Source organism: Physeter macrocephalus, chromosome 14, assembly GCF_002837175.3.
Source record: "Physeter macrocephalus isolate SW-GA chromosome 14, ASM283717v5, whole genome shotgun sequence".
In the NCBI taxonomy this organism is placed as follows: Eukaryota; Metazoa; Chordata; class Mammalia; order Artiodactyla; family Physeteridae; genus Physeter; species Physeter macrocephalus.
The window spans coordinates 44,018,735-44,039,698 of record NC_041227.1 but is presented as its reverse complement, the minus strand read 5'-3'; the positions used below and the strand labels follow the sequence as shown (position 1 = coordinate 44,039,698).

Below are 20,964 nucleotides of genomic sequence, written 5' to 3'. Positions count from 1 at the left end.
CTTACCTTCTTATCTGTTTCCACTGAGGAGTACTCTGCACTTGGTAAAAGAAAAGCAATTGTGGCCACGAGGATCTGCAGAGAAGACAAATTCCCAATCAAACAGACCCCAGTAACAGTTCTGGAAGCCGTGTGAAAGGAGGCCCAGGATGGCCTTGCCACTAAAGCCAGCCTGGTGCCAACTCCCAGAGGAAGGTGACACCAAGCGAAGAGTCACCTCAGAGATTTGTGTGACCTGAAAACCAGAAGGCGATGGCCACGCCTGTTTCCACTCTGCTGGCAGTGAAATCGGGGGCCCAGAGGAAGGAGTATTTCTCTCTGCAGTCACACAATCTCCATTATCCGTCTCCACACTTCTCACAAGGAAAGCAGCAAATACTTGCAAAAGTAATTATGAAGATGCTCCCATTTACTTTTCTTATAAATTACCCCAGGTCTCCCCACACCTGCGGCTACAGGGTAACAGCACCACTTTCATTCTCAAAGGTATTCCCGTTTAGGTGATAAATTATACGGTTGCCCTAAAACCCAACTTTACATTTTGCAGCAGCTTATATGCCTATCGTCCAAAGTTCTGTTTCACTCTAGGTCCCTTGAGGTTGAAAATCACTTGTGATTTCTGCTGTATCTCTGAGAGAACAAAGTGACCTCACGGGTGAAATTTGTCTAGGGCCGAGAGAAAATAAATCACATCCCTTCCTCTGCACTGGGTGTGTACAGAACAGGGCATGTTTAAAGAAGGGCAGCTACAAAACCTGGCAGGAACAGCCGAGCCTTACCAACCACACCTACAGGGCGAGGGTACCTGCCCCTGTGCAAGCCGGCACCTTCACATGCCACTGACGTCCGGGGTGTTTTCGTGGACAAGGCTCTTCCTGTTCCTCTTGCCCCTGTCCTCCACCAGTGACCCCACGGAGGGTATTACAGTCGTAATCTCATTACACCGGGTGATCACGCTACGGCAGAAAGCTCGGTCCGGGCCTTCGGTCTGGAAGAGGTCCCCATACCCCACCCCCGCCCACACACACAGGGCATCACAACCAGCTGCCGACTCCTTGTTGGCACCATCCAAATTACTCTGGATGAATGAAGCCCAATCGACAAAAGGTCTCTTTGTTGTGATCGTGTTTGCCTTTCAAACTCCCCAAGTGTAAGGCTGCCCTGGAACACTGGTGGCTTCTTACGTGGTGCCTGAAATCGCAGCTGAGAAGAACCAGTGCAATTTACTCTGAAAATGGGTGACTCACACGGCAGTTTAATGGTTGGTTCTCCAACCATTATTTGAGTATCTAGAATTAATTAAATATCCAGTGTAATAAAAGGGAAACGCTGATGTTTGAGCATTATGGGAAAAAGACTTACTTCTGCAATTTTCCGAGGCAGAGAGGTTTCAAACATCTGAAGCTTTTCCCAGTAGGAAACCAGCAACTGAAGCACATCACAAGCTACCTGGGCCACGATTTTGTTAGGAAACTAGAAAAGGAAACAAAACCCCAAACGAAATAACCTCACTTCACGTGTGCAGTACTCCTAAAGAAGAACACAACAACGATTTCTTTCCAGCTCCATTTGGGGATCCATGTCCCTGTTCTGCATTAAATATATGAAAAATGTATCTTATCACCAGACAGTTTGTATGTGGTCACCATCCTGTAACTGCCTTCTGTCTAGACTAGCTGTACTAATTTACATAACATTCTATAGAAATAAATAGTTGTCATTTAATCATTTGGAAATTAAAACCATAAATTCAAATGCCTTATTCAGATCACACAAATGATAGTTTTGCCGACTGGAGGAAACTGAAATGTAGTACATTATTGAGTATCCCCTGTGTACTGAACCTTTTTCAAGAATTGTACTCAATTTCGCTTTGATAACTCTTCATTAACAGCTCCATAAGGCAGACGTTATCTTCATTTTACACTTGGAGAAACAAGGATTGATCAAAAGCCTTTCTATCCGATGAAACTAAACTTAACCTGCACATATAACATTCTAAGAAATGTGAAAAATGTGGAGCTAGGAGAACGTAATTCAAAGTTATGGGATATTCAATTATTGAGTCTGTTTTCTGTGTCTGGTGTGTGTTCAGGGTCCTCTAGGTGCCCCTGTGTCTTGGAAGATGGCACAGCAATGGGGCAGTTCTCGCAGGGACTGTGGGCTGGGGGTGTGTGGGAGGGATGAGGACTGCCGGTACTCCCTCCCTGGCCAGACCCTGGGCCACACTGCCATCCACACCCCATCATCTAGGGCAGAACGCTTTGTCACCAAATCTGTGTCCCTGTCTAGGGAGACCTCTGGACTTGCGTCTCAGCTATTTCCACCTCAGGAGCTCCAGGTTGCAGGAAGCAGATGTAAACTGACCAGAGGACCACAAAAACAACAAAGAGAAGTCAACATTTAGCACCTCAGTGACAAATCACAGTATGAGAAGGGAAAGGTGGTCAGTTTTACTTCTACAGAACAGTTACTGACTGCTCCCCTCGACAGGCACAACGAAACCTGGGGTGAGAGCATCTGCCCCAAGGGGCTCTGCACAGCCTCCTCCGGCCACCCAGATCTCCCACCCTCTGACTCTCACGGCCTCTGTCCACTCCTCAAACACTCTTATTTCTGCCCCAGGGCCTTTGCACCTGCTCCTTGCTCTGTCCGGGACACTCATTCCCCAGGTCTGCACTCGGCAGGTGCTGCCTCATTTTTCAGATCACGGCTCAAGATGTCATCTCTCCCATGAGGCCACCAAGTCTGTCCAAAGGCGTGGAGTCCGCCCCCTCCAGCTCTTCCATTCCATGCTCCTCCCCTGCTGTAATTTCTGGACGGCATTAAGGGCTATCAGAGCTGATCCTCTGTGTTTGTTTGCTTGTTGTTTTGTGTGTTTATCCTCTTGCATCTTATTCTCTGTCATATTCCTAATGCCGAGCACAGCCCCAAGGAGGTGTGAGGGGATGTCGGAGTGTGGAGGGAGAGGAAGAGTAAGAGTGGGCACCGGGGGCGTTTCTGCTGCGTCTCGCTGGTCGGGTCACGTGGTAGAAACATTAGGTTGGCATGGCTCTTGCATTATGGCCGGAGACAGACAAGGTGACAATGGTGAAATGAGGGACATGGCAGACAAGAGGGCAGAGAGGGATGAGGCATGAGAGGTGGGGGCAGATGGCAGAGAGAAGCCACTGGGGCCGGGGTGGGTGAAGGGAGGGGGAGAGCTGCGCTGAGCCGGGAAGAACGCGGGGTCGGGCAGGGGCCAGTTTCCTTCCAGGCAGTGGGCCCAGGGCCCAGGGTGCAGGCACCAAGGCAAGAAGAGTCAAGGAGAGTCGCCATGGAGGGCTGCGAGGGCGGTGGTATTCCTGACACGTGGAGGGCTGCGGGATGTGGGGGTAAAACATATGACCCACTTGCTCACCAGCACATGCCCACGGGGTACCAACAATGCACCCGGCACTGAATTAGCCGGCACTGAATTAGCAGCACAGAGGACAAGACGTACAGGGTGACACAGTCCCTACTCTGAAGGAACTGGCAGCTTGGTGCAGCAGGCAGGGGCCCACTCACGGACATGCCTCTCTGGCAGCAGCACGGAGGGCAGATCTGCAGGTCCAGGGTCGGGCCATGGGGGTCGGGGTGGGGGTGGGGTGGGGAGGAAGCCGAGGGAGCCAGCCGTGGGAGGAGTGGCCCCGGGCAGCAGGCGGGAGTGATCGGAGGCCGTTCAGGACCCGGTAGCCAGGACCACGGTGGTGAGGAAGGGAGAGTCGACCATGGCTCCTAAGATGGGCAAGAGAAGGAGGACGGTGGGGCTGAGGGCAGGAACGCAGGGCCCGAGTCCGAGCCGATGCTGCCACTTGCCCCTGAGGACGCCGGAGTCTGTAAGTCTGGCTCTGGCTTAGCAGAGTCCCACCCCGCTGCGCACACGAGGTCCCACTCGCAACAAACGAGTAGCCGAGTGGACTTCTCCAGAGGCTGCACAGCACCTTGTTCCCATCGCTGTCGTGGCCAGAGGCTGGTTTTTATTGACACCCCCTGGCGGCGCTTCCCTAGCTTCACTGCCCATGCCCTTCCCGTGCCTGAGGGGACACCTATGTCAACCTCGCCAAGCACTCCTGGAGGGCACGGTTCCAGCAGAGCAGAGCCCGGAGATGGAGCCATGCAAAGCCCACAGGCAGAACCCGTGCTCCCTGCTGCCGACAGGGCAGGTAGGGCCGGGCCTCCTCCTCCCCTTCTCCCCCTCCTCCCCACCTCCTCCTCCCCCTCCCCTCCCCCTCCCCCTCCTTCTCTTCCCCTTCCTCCCCTCCCCTCCCCCTCCCCCTCCTTCTCTTCCCCTTCCTCCTGTAGGGAGGCAGCGGATGGCTTCCTGCAGGTGCTCTCCGTGAGGAAGGGAAAAGCCCTAGTGGCCCGGCTGCTCCCCTTTCTGCCCCGAGATCGAACTGTCAGCCTTCTTCTGGCCATCACCCGCCATCTGCCCCTCCTTGTCAAGAGGGATGTGGCTGATCAGGTACTGTGGCATTGAGTGGAGGAGAGGATGGTTTTGTGGATGTGTTAGGAATGTTTATTCCTCCTCCTCTTCCCCTTCCTCCTCCTCCTCCTCCTCTCCTCCCCCTGGTAGAGCCCCAAGCCCCCTAAGGCCCTCTTCCCAGAGTGGCTGCTCACTGTCCCCCGCGTTCCTTGAGGCTGCTCTTTCCTCTCTGGCCCTCGGTTCTCTTATACTGATGTGTTCCCCCTTCCAACCAGCACAGCAACACAGGCACTGAAAGGTGAGGGAGCTGCCCCAGGTACCAGGACTTCTGTCTAGGAGTTCTCCTCTGTTATTTACAATGTTTAAAGGGAGGCCAATCTGGCTGATCCTCGCCCTCTGATTTCCCAGCAATTCAAGCTGGAGCAAGTTCCTTGGCCTTCCCCTTAGTCGCCTTCTCTTTTATTTCTAAAATGGGGGAAGCAGCAGTGCCCACAGGGGTGGCGGGATTCCATGGCTCAGTCCGTGCACTGCGCTGGGACGCCCCTGACAGGGCAAGGGCTCGACACAGCAGGTACGTTCTCTTCTGCTGCCTTAATGTTTCTCCTCATAGTTACAGAAAAATTAAATACCTTTTTGAAAATTTACAGAAATACTAAGAAAAATCTGGCCCAGCATGAGGTGAGCACACAGCACCTGGCAGATCTTCTTACTAACAAAGCCAAGGAAGAAAGGCATCCTCAAAATGCCCAAGGCCCCACTGACGTGAAGCACTCAGGCTGTTGCCCAGGAGCTGTCCGGTCTCTCTTGCTCCTGTCGAGGAGGTCAGGGCATGAAACCCCACTTTCTTGTCACTCCAACCCACAGGTGACAGGTGTCCTGCTTGCCCCAGGAGCTGCCCAGCCACCAGAGGAACCCACTGGGACACTGCGCTGGTCCATGAAGCTCAGGCTATGGACAGCCAGGCTGCAGCCGCCAGGGGGTAAGCAGCCATCGGTGGCTTTGTCAGGACCCCTCACAGAACGTTCAACGTGGCTCTGAGAGAAAAGATTTCTGAATCAAAACTTCTCTGTAATGTAGGGGGAAATAGAAATGGGGCTAATTCAAACTAAAATGAGTTGAATACCTGGGAAACAGCTTAATGTCAAATACACATGACAAACTGGCAATACCTTCAAAGTGACGCCTATCACGTTGATGGCCTCTCTCAGCTGAGGATGGTTCGTGCCGTGTGCAAGCTCTTCACAGATCCAGACCCCAAGGGAGCAAATGGCAATGCACCTTTTGAAAAAAGAAGGAGACAAGGAGGAAAACTCTCACGAAGAGATGCATTTTCTTGGTATTTTCAAATGACAAAATATTTTAAGCCTTGTTTACAAAGTACAAAAGTTACAGATACATTAACAAAATGTCTTCTTGAGAAAAGAGATAAGGTACCCTCAATAGACCAGTTTTCAGGATAAATAGAAATATTCATAATGGTTAGTAATTAAATATTTAATGAAATAAATGGTATATTTTCTGTTAATTGTCACAGCACATGTATCACTTATTTTTGCTGAAACTATTTTTTTTATTACAATTTCTTGCTTCAGGATATTTTTGAGGAAGAATCAAAAACATGAATCTTAGAAGACTTTTGGAAATTGAGTTTGTAATTGTTTTCCTTACAATAAAATACACAACACTTACCAAAAACAGAGGACAAATCCTATATTTTATCATAAAGAATACCTGAGTACAACTTTCAAAATAAGTTTCACTGTTACTTATTTTAAACAATGTGTTAAGACAAAATATTCTTTAAGTTGCACACTCCTTTAAAAATTACCTTTCCTCAATTATAAATCAAGATTGGATGGTAATTCTCTTTGGAATTGATACATTCTACTGTCTTTTGCAATGATCAAAAAGTCACATTCTTCTGCATGTTTCCTGAATGCATGTATATGAAATTTAAATGCTTGCCCCCCAACCTGCTCACTTTCTGAACAAAAAGGGGCTTCAAACCACTACTTGGAACCAGATGCTTGCTGTAATATGCAATATGCTGTTCTCTGTAGCAGGAGGTCACATCCAGGGCCAGTCAAACCGGACACACTGCCCATTCCTACACACTGAACATCCCTTTGCCATCAGTATAATTCAGCAATTAAAATCAAGCTATTTTGAGGTTTTAAAACCACCATACTTCACTGGATTCTCACCTCTTTTGATCAGAATGGACTAAGTGCTTCAGAACCAGTTAATGAAAACCCCTTTGGTGACCATGTCACCTTCTACCAAAACTCCCTCGGTAACAGCTGTGCTTTTACCGTGGTTACAAGGTGTGTGCTGGGCCTTTCTTGTTTCTCCGGCACCGGCATTAGATGGAGCTCCACACCTTCCTGACTGTCTAGAATTGTCTACATGTCTCTCTTCTCTTGCCCAATTCCTAGAAATTGCCCTTTGCATCTTAGTCCATAGTTATTCCCAAGAACTCTATATTCTTTCCCAAAGCCTCTTTATCTTCCCTCAGCTGAACTCAGACTGATGGTTTGACCCATGAAAACTATACCACTTGGAATTATGCCCCAAATCATACTGTTACCATTTTAAGAGCTGCTCTTCCTTTGAGTGCATGTGTGTATATATATGTGTGTGTATTCTTTTTTTTTTTTTTTTTTTTTACGACCCATTAACCTATTTGTTAAGAGCAAAGAGCTCTCGTTTCTAGGAACACCTGCATTTCTCTGTAACTATTAGCCTTGCACTACGGAGAATACTGTGACCTGTAAAATGGTTTTATAACCTAAGCTACTCTCACCTGCCTTGAGTTTTAAGCCACACTCACTTATAACAGCTCTTCCTGCTATTTTCTCTCTTTGAAATTCATCATTTAACATCCCCATTTAGCATCTTCCTATTCTTACACTCCTAGTGACTCCTCATGTTCTCTATATCCCCAGGATGTCCTTTGTGATTGTGAATGAGTTTTATCTATCAAGACTCTTTTTTAAGCTAATGGCCGTATTACCTTACTCTCAGTCTGTATTCCAATACACTCTGTTAATACTGTTTGCTACTATGCCATCTCATACCACTCCAATTTATATAACAAAAACTTCTTGTTTTTTCTTAATTTTTCTGAATTACTATCACTCACAATTATAACTATATTCTCTCTCAGTTCTCCTCCATTTATTTGAAATCTTGATAATATTTCAGTCTGCTTGCTTACCTACACTCATATGACCTTAATTTCATTGCCTAACTCCTTTTACACACAACTAAGAAAGACTGACCACATTATACATATTTCTATTCCACTTTTAACTCCACAGGAATTTGGCTTTCTACACTAAAGGAAAAGAGGGAAGAAAGGTACTGCCAAGACTTGTTGAAGGTCTGAATGTAGCAGGTGCAGGTAAAGGAGAAATCAAGGATTTTCCCAAGTTTCTGAATTGACAGTCTGGGCAGATGATGGTGACAAGTACTGAGATGATGTCTGAGGACACTTAGGCTCTCGGGTAGACGGCGGACTCAAGGCTTCAGTTATGGGTGTGTTAAGTTTACATGTGTTAAGACACCCAAGTTGAGATATCAAGTAGGCAGTTTAATATATAAGCCTGAATATTTAAGGGGTTGACAGAAGGGGTCAGGAAAATAAATTCAGTATCATCAGCAAGCAGATGGTGTTAAAAGTCTGGTGAAATGACTAAGAGCACCTAGGAATGTCATGGAGAGGGAAGACAACCAGCCCTAAACCCCGAGTCACTCTAACCCCCAGAGGTAGGTAGAGAAGGCAGACAGGAGAGGAACAGCTACAGTGACAGAGGAGCAAAATCAGAAGATTACATTCTAAGGAACTGGCATCATTCAGGAGGAGGATAAAGACAGACTAAGAACTAGTAAGATAAGTATGCATATTAAAATTTCTAAGGCAGCCTCTAAAAGAACTGAAAGTCTACAACTTCTAAAAAAATAGAGGTAATAAATGGAATGTGAAAAAAAACACAATCACTCCAAAAAAAGGAAGGAAGGAAGGAAGAAAAGGTGAATGAAAAAAAAATGAAGGTTAAAAAAAACAGGAGAAAATGAAAGAAATATTGAAAAAGACAAATAGCAAAGTATAAAATAAGATGAAAGAATTACATCCAAATATATCAGTAACTACAGTAAATGCAAATGAACTAAAGCTTCAGTTAAAAGCTAAAGATCAGACAGGATAAACACATAAAATCAAGTATGTACAGTTTTTGCAAAGACATTTAAAAGAGAAGAATATAGAAAGGTTAAATTTAAAAGAAAATATTATTTTAAAATATAGCTGAATCAATATCAGACAACTGGTCTTTAAGATAAAAAAATCACCCTTAAAGATAAAGAGGTCACGGGCTTCCTTGGTGGCGCAGTGGTTGAGAATCTGCCTGCCAATGCAGGGGACACGGGTTCAAGCCCTGGTCTGGGAAGATCCCACATGCCGCGGAGCAACTGGGCCCGTGAGCCGCAATTACTGAGCCTGCGCATCTGGAGCCTGTGCTCCGCAACAAGAGAGGCCGCGATAGTGAGAGGCCCACGCACCGGGATGAAGAGTGACCTCCGCTTGCCACAACTAGAGAAAGCCCTCGCACAGAAACGAAGACCCAACACAGCCATAAATTAATTAATTAATTAATTTTAAAAAAAGATAAAGAGGTCACTACATAAATATAAAAGATTTGATTAACTATAGAGATAGGATAATTTTACACTTCTGTGCAGCTAATAACATAGCTTCAAAATATATAAAACAAAAATTGACAGAAATATGAAGAGAAATATATAAATGCACCATAAACTTGGGAGATTTTTAACATATCTTTCTCAGTAAATGATCTAGATGATGAAGAAAATAGAAAGAATATGTAATATTTGAAACACATGATTTAAAAAATTAATCTAATGGACCCATCTTGAACACTACACCCAACAACTGAAGAACAGTATATACATTCTTTCAAGCGTATGTGGGACATTTACAAAAATTGACTACATATTGGACCATAAAGCAAATCTCAACAGTTCCAAAGACCAACATTTTTGATCCACAAGGCAATTAACTAAGACATCAGCAGCATAAAGATAAATAGAAATAACCATATTTTTGGAAATTAAGAAATATATTGCTCAATAAATCATGACTCAATGAAGGAATCATAATGGAAATTGGAAAAACTTTGTAATGCAAAAATATTACATATCAAAACTTAAAGAACTCAAAGTAGCACCTAGAAATAAACATATGGACTTAACTGTTTATATTTGTATAAAAGAAAGGCTGATAATTAATATACTAAGTATACAACTTCAAAAGTGAGAAAAAGAATTATAGAATGTAAAGAAAGTAGAATGAACATTAAAAAAAGAGCAGAGAGTAGGAAATTAAAAACAAATACAGAATAGAGAGGTTGAACACAGACAAAAGTCTCTTCTTTGAAAAGACCAATAAAATTGACAGATATTTGGTAAGACTAGTGAGAAAAATCAGAGAACACACAAAAAGTGTCAGAGATTAAAAAGTGCTTATAGCTATAGAAGTGAAAGAGATAAAAGATAGCAAAGGGATAATGGAAACACCGTGGATGCCACAATATTTCAAAACTTGGAATGGACAAGTTTTTAGAAAATTTTAGTTTATCTAAACTGTCAAAGAAAACCTTTTTCTTAAAATCATTGAAGAAAATGAGTCTGTGGTGAACCTTCTTATAAAGAAAATACCTTGATAGTTTTACTATCAAGGTCTATTAAATAAATAACACAAGACTATTGACTCCAATTTTACAAAAACTGCTGACTAAACAGAATGAAACAGCACTCTGCTCATTTTGTGAGACTATATAACCTTGTAATCAAACCTGACAAAGACAGGATGGGGAGAGAAAATTAAAGGCCATGAATATAAATGCAACTTTCCTGAACAAAATGTTAGTCAAATCAGATCCAGTGCCGTGTAAACCAAGTTGGGTTTATCCCCAAATGCAAGGTTACTTAATATTATCAAATTGATCATGAATTTACAGCTTCTGGTAATGGCAGACTAGAAAATTGTGACTAAACCATCCACTGAAGATAAGTGAAGAAGTTAGACAAAATACAAAAGAAAAAACCCTTGAAGATTATCAGATGAATGGATAAAGAAGATGTGGCACATATATACAATGGAATATTACTCAGCTATAAAAACAAACGAAATTGAGTTATTTGTAGTGAGGTGGATGGACATGGAGTCTGTCAAACAGAGTGAAGTAAGTCAGAAAGAGAAAAACAAATACTGTATGCTAACACATATATATGGAATCTAAAGAAAAAAAATGTCATGAAGAGCCTAGGGAGTGGGAGACCCAAGAGGGAAGAGATGTGGGAACATATGTATACGTATAACTGATTCACTTTGTTGTAAAGCAATTATACTCCAATAAAGATGTTAAAAAAAAAATTATCGGAGCGCTAACAAGACAGCGCAAGTGCCCGCTGCTCTCTTGGAACCGGCCCGGAGGGAGCAGGACATGAGCAAGAGGCGGAGCTGGGCTTCTGGTGACCTTACAAGCTCGGAGGTGGAGGATCAGAAACTGGCATGCCCTCCACCAGTGCTCCCAGCCCCGGCTTCACCTGGGGAGAACAGGTAGGAACTTTTCACTCCGTACGTGTCCCAGAAAACCTCCTATCTTGGCCACAGACTGCCAGCAACCTCAGATGCCTGGTGGAAGCAACCAAAATGTTTCCAGACATTGCTGAATGTTTCCTGGGGTACAAAATCACTGCCAGTTGAGAATCACTATCCTGAAAGTACATCATTTTTATAAGTTTTGGTTTATCCTTCCATTTTCTTCCTTGTTAAAAATATCAGGGAATACACCTATGTATTCACAATCTTGCTTTTTCTTACACAGCAGGTAGCATATGTTACACACAATCATCTACACTTTGTGCTTTTCACTTAATAATGGCACCTTTTAAAAAATTAATAAAGCATTTTCCCCACATAATTCTTACTGTACTTTTTAGTGTAAGACTAATGTGAAAGAATAAGTATTTTTAACATTAACTGATTACACATGAATGTGTATCTTAAAATTCTAAACTAGTTTATCTTTTATTTAGCATTTACCTTGCACACTCATTTGGTTCCTCTGTGGCACTCTTCAGTAAAATACTTATGAGGTAGTGCTAAAAACACAAAATGAAGTAAAATAAAAACCTTGTTTAGTAGTTGATTTCCCACATGTTCCGTCCTCATTCTAGGCAGTGAGGGGCCACTGAAGGACTGGGGGAAGGACACAAGGGGCTCAGGGAGCAGCATGGTGGTCTCAGCCGGGGGCTCCCAGGGCTTTGAGCCTGCCTAGGGAAGAGTGTTTCTGTGTATACAATAAAAACCAAGCAGAGCAAATGACTCTTCATCATAGGAAAAATCTCGGTTTTCTTTCACTTCAACTGGATTATACATCGTACACTGAATTACACGTTGTACTTGTGTACTATAGATAGATAAATTGATTGATTGATTTGAAAAGCATTTTTCTTTGCCCCAAAGTCAGCTGAGGAGAGACTGTTTAATCTTATTCTCCAAGGATTAATTTGGAACCTCAAATAGTAGTAGTATTTAATCAGGCCAACAATGGGATTGAATGTTTAGCTTATTTCAATTATTTCTTATAAATTCATTTGATGCCCTAATGCAGCAGAGTTAAACTAATAAAATGATTAAAAAGAATGATTCATTACATAATCATGATCCGTAGGCATGATAAACAGATCTAATAAAAAACACCCGATGGGCTTCCCTGGTGGAGCAGTAGTTGAGAGTCCGCCTGCCGATGCAGGGGACGTGGGTTCGTGCCCCGGTCTAGGAAGATCCTACATGCCTCGGAGTGGCTAGGCCCGTGAGCTGTGGCCGCTGAGCCTGCGCGTCCAGAGCCTGTGCTCCGCAACAGGAGAGGCCACAACAGTGAGAGGCCCGCGTACCGCAAAAAAAAAAAAAAAAAAAAAAACACCTGAGGAACCTAAACATCGCTCTCCATCTAGTTCATTTAATCCCCCCAAAATCAGCCTTCTAAAAAGACAACTGATACATCTAAACGATATAGCAAAACTTTCAGGGATAAGCAGCTCACTGCATAATAATGGAAGAGAGAACCACACAGCTCGAGTTAGAAGATGCTAACCAGGGCTTCCCTGGTGGCACAGTGGTTAAGAATCCACCTGCCAATGCAGGGGGACATGGGTTCGATCCCTGGCCCGGGAAGATCCCACATGCCGCAGAGCAGCTAAGCCCATGAGCCACAGCTACTGAAGCCTGAGCGCCTAGAGCTGGTGCTCTGCAACAGGAGAAGCCACTGCAGTGAGAAGCCCGCGCACCACAACGAAGAGTAGCCCCCGCTCGCTTCAACTAGAGGAAGCCCGTGCACAGCAGCGAAGACCCAACACAGTCAAAAATAATAAATAAATAAATAAATAAACTTATAGAAGATGCTAACCTGAGATTTGGTCATTGTATCACGTACCTTGACATCTTCCGTTCCCCTGGTGACTTCAGTAACTTCGGGCACCGGCTGCCACAGAGGGATCTCGCGGTAGGTGTTGGGAAAGCAGACCAGAGACCCGAGAATGGTGAGGGCTTCCAAACGAGGAGCCTGCACATGGCAAAGGGAAGTGAGACACACATTTTCCTTCTGGTTATAAACGTTAGATAAGCAACAACGTGTTTTACTCTTTCATGATTTTGAGGCAGCCCTGCTGGGGCAACGGCATAAGGGGTGAAGTTTACTGTTTACTGTTTTACTTCATTTTTTAAATACAAAGATTTGAAACTACTAACACCAAAACGTTCAGGTTTTTCAAAGTCAGTCAGTGAGCACACAGCTTCTCGTTACATGACCTCCACAACACAAGACCCACCAGTTCCCATCCAGGCCTGGTCTCACCCAACCCCGCATGGCAGGGGATGCAGCTGACAGCTCCCATGCACCTGGGAGCCCTTCCATCGCTTGGACACCTTTCTTGGTTCCCGAGGGGACCTGACAGTCTCCTTGCTGGGACCCCTCGCTTCCTCAGGATATAGACTCCAGGGTGCTGAGTGCAGTTCTCGGCCCTCTTCCCTCCGAGATCTACACTCAACTCATCCGGGATGTCCAGACCCGAGGGTTTAAATGCCTCCTACATGTGGCCGACCCCTCAACACCTCTGGGTAGCCCTGGCTTCCTTCCTGAGTCCAGATCTGTAGATCCGACTACCTGTTTGCCATCTCTACTCGGGGTCCAGAAGGCATCTCCCCTGACAAGCTCCCCCTCGCCACAGCGTCCTGTGATTCTGTGTGACACCACCCAGCCTGCATCACTGCCCTCTTACTGGCTGCCTTTACCTTCCTCTATTTTCCTGTTAAGAAAATCTCTAAATGTAAAAGTAGACAGAATGTTATATCCAGGTACCCAATGCCTAGACTCAAGATGTTACCACTCTTACTCATTTATCTCCTTTTCGTTTTTTTCATTTCAATATTTAAAATTTGTTGAAAAGTTTTCCACTTTCAGTTTTAAAGCAAATTCAAGACATCGTGTCATTCCGCCTCTGTGTCCTCCAGCATCCCTGCTTTGGGTTTCCCTTGGTATACTCATCACTTCCTGACGACGCGTTAGGTATTCATTTGATGTTTGTATTCCCCACGAAGACAGGGGGCGGACAGTCTTCGTCACTTCTCTCCCCCGAGGATGCCCAGTAAACACCACCTGGGGACAAGGTGGTGGCCGCGGTCCTCATTCACGGACGGACAGGGACCACCCGGCAGGTCTCCGCGTCAGCTTCGCTTCTTCCATGAAGACTTTTCTAACAGATGCCTTCCCTTCCAGCTCTCATCACGCAGAATTAACTGGTCCCACACTGGCACCCCTCTGGGTTCTGGAGGTGCTTCTACTGTTGCTGCTAGAAACTTATGGGCAAATATTAACGCTTAGTTTACCTGTCCGATTCCTGGAGGATGGGTGCCCTGTCACACTTATGCAGGCCAGGTCCTGGCATATAGTACGTCCGCAGTCAGTGTTTCTCCCACAGACTTGTTTTTTCGGCCTTCACTAACGGTTGCCTTGACCCACCAGATAGTCTTGGTTTGAACCTCGCTGAGGCTGATTTTTCCCCTGAGTCGTGTGTGACTCTGTAACCACTGGATACAAAACAATAGCTCCTACATAAGATAAAGAGCTGTTATGCAGCTTTATTCAAAGAACGGAGTAAATCTAGATAATTTTTTTGCCTGGGTAATGGGCCTGTGGTGAGCCCCAATTTACACACAGAAGAGTGAGGCCTGTGAGTCTGTTGCCCCAGGATGGTTGACTAGTACCCACAATGCTGGGAAGGACCCTGGGCCTGGTTGGGCAGGGCTGCAGGATGGAGCACGGGAAGAGACTTATATGTAATATCCCACGCTGTGTGCACATCAGGATGCATCCACTCTGCCGCTGGTGGACTTTCGGATCCGCTCTAGTTTGGGGCTGTGATAATACTGTTTGCTGAGCACGATCTTCCCCCACCTCCTGGGTACCTGTGCACTCGTTTCTCTTTCCCTCGTGGCCTCAGCAGGCAGATCTACATAGCAGGAGTCCTCCAGGCTTGTAATTAACTTGTGTTAATGGAAAATTTTGACTGAGTAGGTGTGTCCCTATCCGAACACCTCTCACTAGTTCTCTTACCATTTTAAACCTCAAGTTTAAACTCAGAGAGTGATTCAAAGTAATTCAGAGTTATTGCTCCTTTATGGAATATAAATCTTACACTCACATTCTCATATTTTCTCTCTCTCTCTTTAAACAAATGTTTTGGAAGGCCACTTTAATAGCTCATCTAGCCGAAAGATAAATTTTTCACAGAGAATGACCACCGTGCATGATATTATCACTAGAAAGGGCGCCAGCTTTTTCACAGGAAACTCTCAGAGCAAGTAAGGAAAATTTCAATGAAGTGTTTTCCTTCCTATATCCTGTTTTTTTTCAATGTTTTTCCCAAAGTTTTTCCATTTTTTTCGCGAAGTTTTTTCAATGTTGATTTGAATGGTTAAAAGTAACTTAGAAGCTTCCTTGAGAATGATTATCCTACAAAGTTTTTCAGAAATAAGTATGAAAAGTTGTTGTCATAGCCTTTACAAAAAAGAAAAACAGTTGAACAAATTCAACATTTTCCTTCTTCCTTCCTTCTCTTCACTCATCCATCCTTTTTGCTCCTGTCTCTCTTCCCTCCCCTTTGCTTTTTAATTTACCCCTAGAAGAAAAAGCGCATGAAAGTGCCAGCAGGAAACACCGGCTATACAAAGTATTAAAAAACAATTTAATTCAAAACCCAGGGCTGGAGTTTGAATTTGCCCTGCAGCGAAGAAATAAGTAGAATAAAAAAGTTAACAACGTGTCAAACAAAATTTAGGTAGCTAGATACTCACACAGATTTCAATACAAGTGCCTGGCAAACAGTAAAGCTAGTTTTATTTACACCATTTATAAAGAAGGGAAAACTGGCTCTGAACGGGTAACAGCTGTACAGAGCACAACTGTCAGAGGCCTTTAAATTGAAATGGGTGCGAGTGTCCTCTCAAAGGCGTTAATACATCGCCCTAATAGTGGAGGTAAAGGTGGAGGCTACAAATCAATTCCTTTCGTAGACCTTAGTGCTCACCCAGTCCACTTGCTTCTAATTTCTTAGTACAAGAATTCTGCCAGAGTTTTATGGCATATGAATACAAAGATATATATTAATTTTCTGGTTAAAAATTTTAGTGTTCTAACATTTTAAGAAAATACTTTCTATTAGACTTATAATAACTAAGACTTAATAATAGAAAAAAAATCGTATTGATGATGTACGCTTAAAATTCTCTCTTGACCACAGACATGAGTGTCTGCGCCACCATTTACTGAAAAATGCTAATAAGATTCTAGGAGACCAGTCCTGCCTCTGACTGTGTAAATGTGCTGCAATATTAGTGAGGACATGATTTCTCACACTCTGGCCTTTTGATGAAACGCCTTTCCACTACCAGTGTGTCATCTTATCCTACAATTTCACACATCAGCTGCCAGGGCATCTACCCGAGAGCCCGGTTTCACGTTGCACTAATGAGTCAACACCTGTTAGGAGTGGAGAAATCTGAACCTTGTTAGCCGCTGTGAAGCCTCCTGGGAGCTGGGATGCTGAGCATTGTCACACTCACCGCCAGCGTGTCTGCACTGAGGACCCTGGCGGCGGCCGTGATGAAGTCCCCCACCAGCATGGAGAAGCCGGGCAAACCCAGGGAGAAAAAGCGGGGTGGGCAGTGCCTTACAATGGTATTTAAGATATCCTAGAAGGGGAGAAAAGAAAACACAACTGTAAGTTTCCAGACCAAAATTCCAAAGTCATCAGTTCATCTGTACATATGACTACTGTGAGATTATCTAAAAGAACACAGACCACGGAACTTTTTCAGTGAAAAGGGTTCCAGGAGATGAGCTAGTCCAGGGGCTATTGTACTCATTTTACACATAAGAGGATGGAGACCCTAAACTGTAGTGACTTGTCCCAGACCTGAATTGTGGCATTGGGACTAGACACTCTTCCATCTTCCATGTAGAGGTGGGCTCCTCGGACAAGCTACAGGAGTGTTGAGGTAGATAAATAAATGAAACCTGCAAGCAGCTATCACTTCCCATCTTCTTCAATTTTCAAAAGTCAAAGCACACTGTTCTATTACAAACTCCTGAAGTAGGCAGAGATGGAAACTTGCATTCTTCGGGCAACTCCCGTGTTCAACAGTGGGAGTGTGGGTCCCGCTGGGATGGGTCACACGCCAAGGTCAGGTGGTTGGTGGGGCTCCAGGTAGAAGTGGGTGGCAAGGCACGTGTGCCCAGTGCTGCGTGTGGACCATCTCCCCCCAGACACCTGGTGTCCCTGGGTCTGGAAGGGCCTCTCACTGGTGGGTGGCCAGCTGGCCCCTGCCCGCCAGCTCTGTTCTGAGGCGTTGCCTCATTCCAGCCCGTGGCAGACCAGGGCTCTTCTCCTGGACGGCGTTCGTGCCATCCACGGCCAGGCCGCGTCTCTGAAGCCATCTGTGTGAGTGTGTGCAAAGGGGATTAGTAAGAAAACCACAAACTGCTTTTATGCAGTTCTAGGCCAAGTGCATTCATCAAATGCACTGAAGTGCTGTAGCTATGGGACTTGTAGTTATACAACCTAGAGTTAGTCGCAAAATACAAGAAGCAAAATACCAAAACAACAACAACAACAACAAAAAGCCCCCCAAAACCTCTGGTTTGTTTTCTCAAATTTCAGTGTAGCTATTTGAAAATCCTTTAAAATAATCATGATTTAACTTGATTAAATTAGAGCAAGGGATAGCAATGTGCTCGATTCTAACACATTAAGTCCTTTCTCATAAAAATAACCTTATTGAACAACTGTAATCTTTTTTTTTAACATCTTTATTGCAGTATAACTGTTTCACAATAGTGTGTTAGTTTCTCCTTTACAACAAAGTGAATCAGTTATACATATACATATGTTCCCATATCTCTTCCCTCTTGCATCTCCCTCCCTCCCACCCTCCCTATCCCACCCCTCTCGGTGGTCACAAAGCACAGTGAACAACTGTAATCTTAAAAGACAACTTTTAGGTGTTCACAAAACATTTTTTCTAAGACTTCTTCCTCACATAGCAGGCTCATTTAGTGTCTACAAATCATGCTGTTTGTGTCCTTAAAATGACGGCGCGGGCTTCCCTGGTGGCGCAGTGGTTGAGAGTCCGCCTGCCGATGCAGGGGACGCGGGTTCGTGCCCCGGTACGGGAAGATGCCACATGCCGCGGAGCGGCTGGGCCCGTGAGCCATGGCCGCTGAGCCCGCGCGTCCGGAGTCTGTGCTCCGCAACGGGAGAGGCCGCAACAGTGAGAGGCCCGCGTACCGCAAAAAAAAAAAAAAAAAAAAAATGACGGTGCAGTGCTTTACTCTATTAGAACTCTTATATGGTAAATTATTTAGCAAGTACTAACTTAAGGTTTTAGCATTTCAGCAGACTTTTTCCTATACCAAAAACAGAGAGACAAACAGATAAATAGACAGATAAAAGGGAGGAAGGAAGGAGGAAAGGAAAGAAAAACCCGAACCATGCTTCGCCCCGGTTAATGTTTAAACCTGCTGTAATCACGTCCTTTGATACATTTCAGTGTCCACATCAGCCAAGGCAAACATTCTAGGGGCCGAGCAGATGGGCGCTGCAGTGCAGAAAGCGTGCGGTCAACGCCCGCTCGGAGCGCGGAACAAAAGATCCACCTTTTTCATAATGAAGCCTCTGATTAATGCCCTGGACTCCTCACCACACACCTGTAATTACTCACAGAGGTACGCTCTGTGCTGGGCCTCGTCTCGGGGTATCAGGCATCAAGGTCTCGGGCAGCAGATGGAAGCACGCTTCTGTTGACATCTGCTGCCACGAAAGGATTCGTGCAAACCTGGCTCGCAAGGTAGTAGAATGCCGTGCGTGGGAAGATTAATAATGCAAACAACCATGATGTTAACTTTGTTAGGTTTGTGTTAATTCCATCTGTTGAGAGGAGGAACTGAGCGTTGAACCCTGTGGGTTTTTAACATCTTTAGCACATACTTAAATCACAGATTTTTCACCACTGGAATTGAGAGGTTTCATTTTAAAAAAGGGTTTTCTGGGATACGTTTACGGGCATTATGAACTCAATCCTTTAACAAGCTAAAGACAGAATTTATACATGAAATCCATTTTGCTTCACAGATTCAGATGCGTCAAGGCAATGAGCTGGAAATGGGGCATTCCCAGAAATGACTAAGTTGCCACTGATGCTGAAGGCAGCAGAAATGTGTGCAGCAAGAGAAAGTCACAGGCTCCCCACCCCCTGGACCTCGGCCAGTCTCTTCAACGGAACCTGTTTCTACGGGCGAGAAGGTTGGAAAGAGAAGGCAAAATAACAGATGGCTGGCCTAGCCTGCCCACCACCCACGGAAGGCGGCCCCCAGGAGAAGTGAGGCCGCCAGTTACAGCAGCTCTGGGCTGGGGTTAACATGGGGGTTAAAGAGGGGGCTGTATGGCCAGTCGGCCAAGTTAGGGCCATATGCTTGCTTATTTTGCTTATCCACACTGAAATGGAACAACCCAAAGATTACAATCTTTGTGACAACATTTTGAAATTAGGAATAACTGTGGTGCTCAAAGGAGAGCAGCTGCATCTTCCTAGCAGAGGGACGTCCACAAAGTGCTGCCGGCACTTCTGGTAGGGGCCTTCCTCTCCACACACTGAGACCACGGCGATAGCCGGAATCCTTGCGAAAATGAAAATCTTGAGGCTGAAGCTTTCTCCTGGGTCCCTGGGGTTTCAGGGAGACCGGACAGGATGGTGCTTCCCAAACACAAATTATTCACGTACAACCCTTATGCTTTTTGTCCTATTCAAGTACAAAGTGAACATGATTTGTCTGTTTTTCAAAGTAACTCACTTTTTTTTCATGTAAATAAGAGTATTCTGGAAAACTCGTATCCTGTCATAAGTTGAAAATAACCCTTAAATCAGTACAATTATGGTAAACCAAGGCTACTGAGTTTTTGCTAAACATCCCCGTCAGATGGAGGCTCTCCTTGTTAACAGCGTGGTTTGCATCCTGGGTGGAGAGAGAAGTTCTGTGCCCGCTCCAGCCACCTGCCCGGGACTCACAGGGCTGGCAGAGCCAGGGCCATGGCTCCCCGGGTTCGACTCAGGGCTATTCAGTGCCCCCTCCTTTGTGATCATGGTGGGAAATGCCCCTGTACTCAAGTCACACTCTAGCAGAGTGAAAAGAGCCCCAGGCCTGGGGTCAAGGCCTCGTGTATGTGACCGTGGACAGGTCACGTCGAGCTTAGAGCTTCTCGTTTCTCTTCCACAGAAGGGACTGATTCCCCCTGGACTTGTGGGTAATGGGAGAGATGTGAACACATGCCTTGTAAACTGAAGAGGGTCACACAGAAGTAAACGGAGTAAAAATAAAAGGGAAGGACTATGAAGGATTTTTACTTTCTAGAATTTACTTTGTAGAATTCCGTGAACTACTATTTTGCTGAAATCAGAAGAGCTTTTTAAAACATTTCAAAGGTGGTCCCCAAAGCCTCTTAGATTACATTCTCCCAGAAGTTAAAAAACCCTAAAAACTAATTCTCTCCAATAACATCCTTAGCAAAGTGTTACAGCAATTAGCCATAGTGTATATAATTTACAGGGCAAATAATGAAATAAAAACCGGAAAATGCTCTGTTTTAGATATTCAAGAGTCCATTCTTCTAAGGAGTTCTAGAATGTACCCAATCAAGTGAGTCTGGTAGCAAAAATTAGTTTCTCTTCCACGTTCTAAACAGACTGAAAATAATAAGCAAAACTATAAGCTCAATGAAAAGATGGACTCTAAAATAGGAATTATGCTTATTCTTGAAAATTGACCAGCATGAAACTCTTTCGCATGCTTTTTGTTCAGAGGAAATAAAATCCAATCCGCA

The 20,964-nt window shown here is 44.8% G+C and overlaps 1 protein-coding gene across 7 annotated transcripts in view; it reads right to left on the bottom strand.

The window, feature by feature from the left end:
• RALGAPA2 (Ral GTPase activating protein catalytic subunit alpha 2) overlaps positions 1-20,964 on the bottom strand; it is a 285,791-nt gene that overhangs the window by 116,440 nt on the left and 148,387 nt on the right. For all 7 annotated transcript variants that reach the window (XM_055090831.1, XM_055090833.1, XM_055090834.1 and 4 more), the window contains 6 exons: positions 16,652-16,780; positions 12,966-13,094; positions 11,573-11,631; positions 5,616-5,724; positions 1,362-1,472; positions 6-74 (listed from right to left, as the gene is read on the bottom strand). In XM_055090831.1, the coding sequence (XP_054946806.1) occupies positions 6-74; positions 1,362-1,472; positions 5,616-5,724; positions 11,573-11,631; positions 12,966-13,094; positions 16,652-16,780 (606 nt within the window). The remainder of the gene's footprint in view (positions 1-5; positions 75-1,361; positions 1,473-5,615; positions 5,725-11,572; positions 11,632-12,965; positions 13,095-16,651; positions 16,781-20,964) is intronic.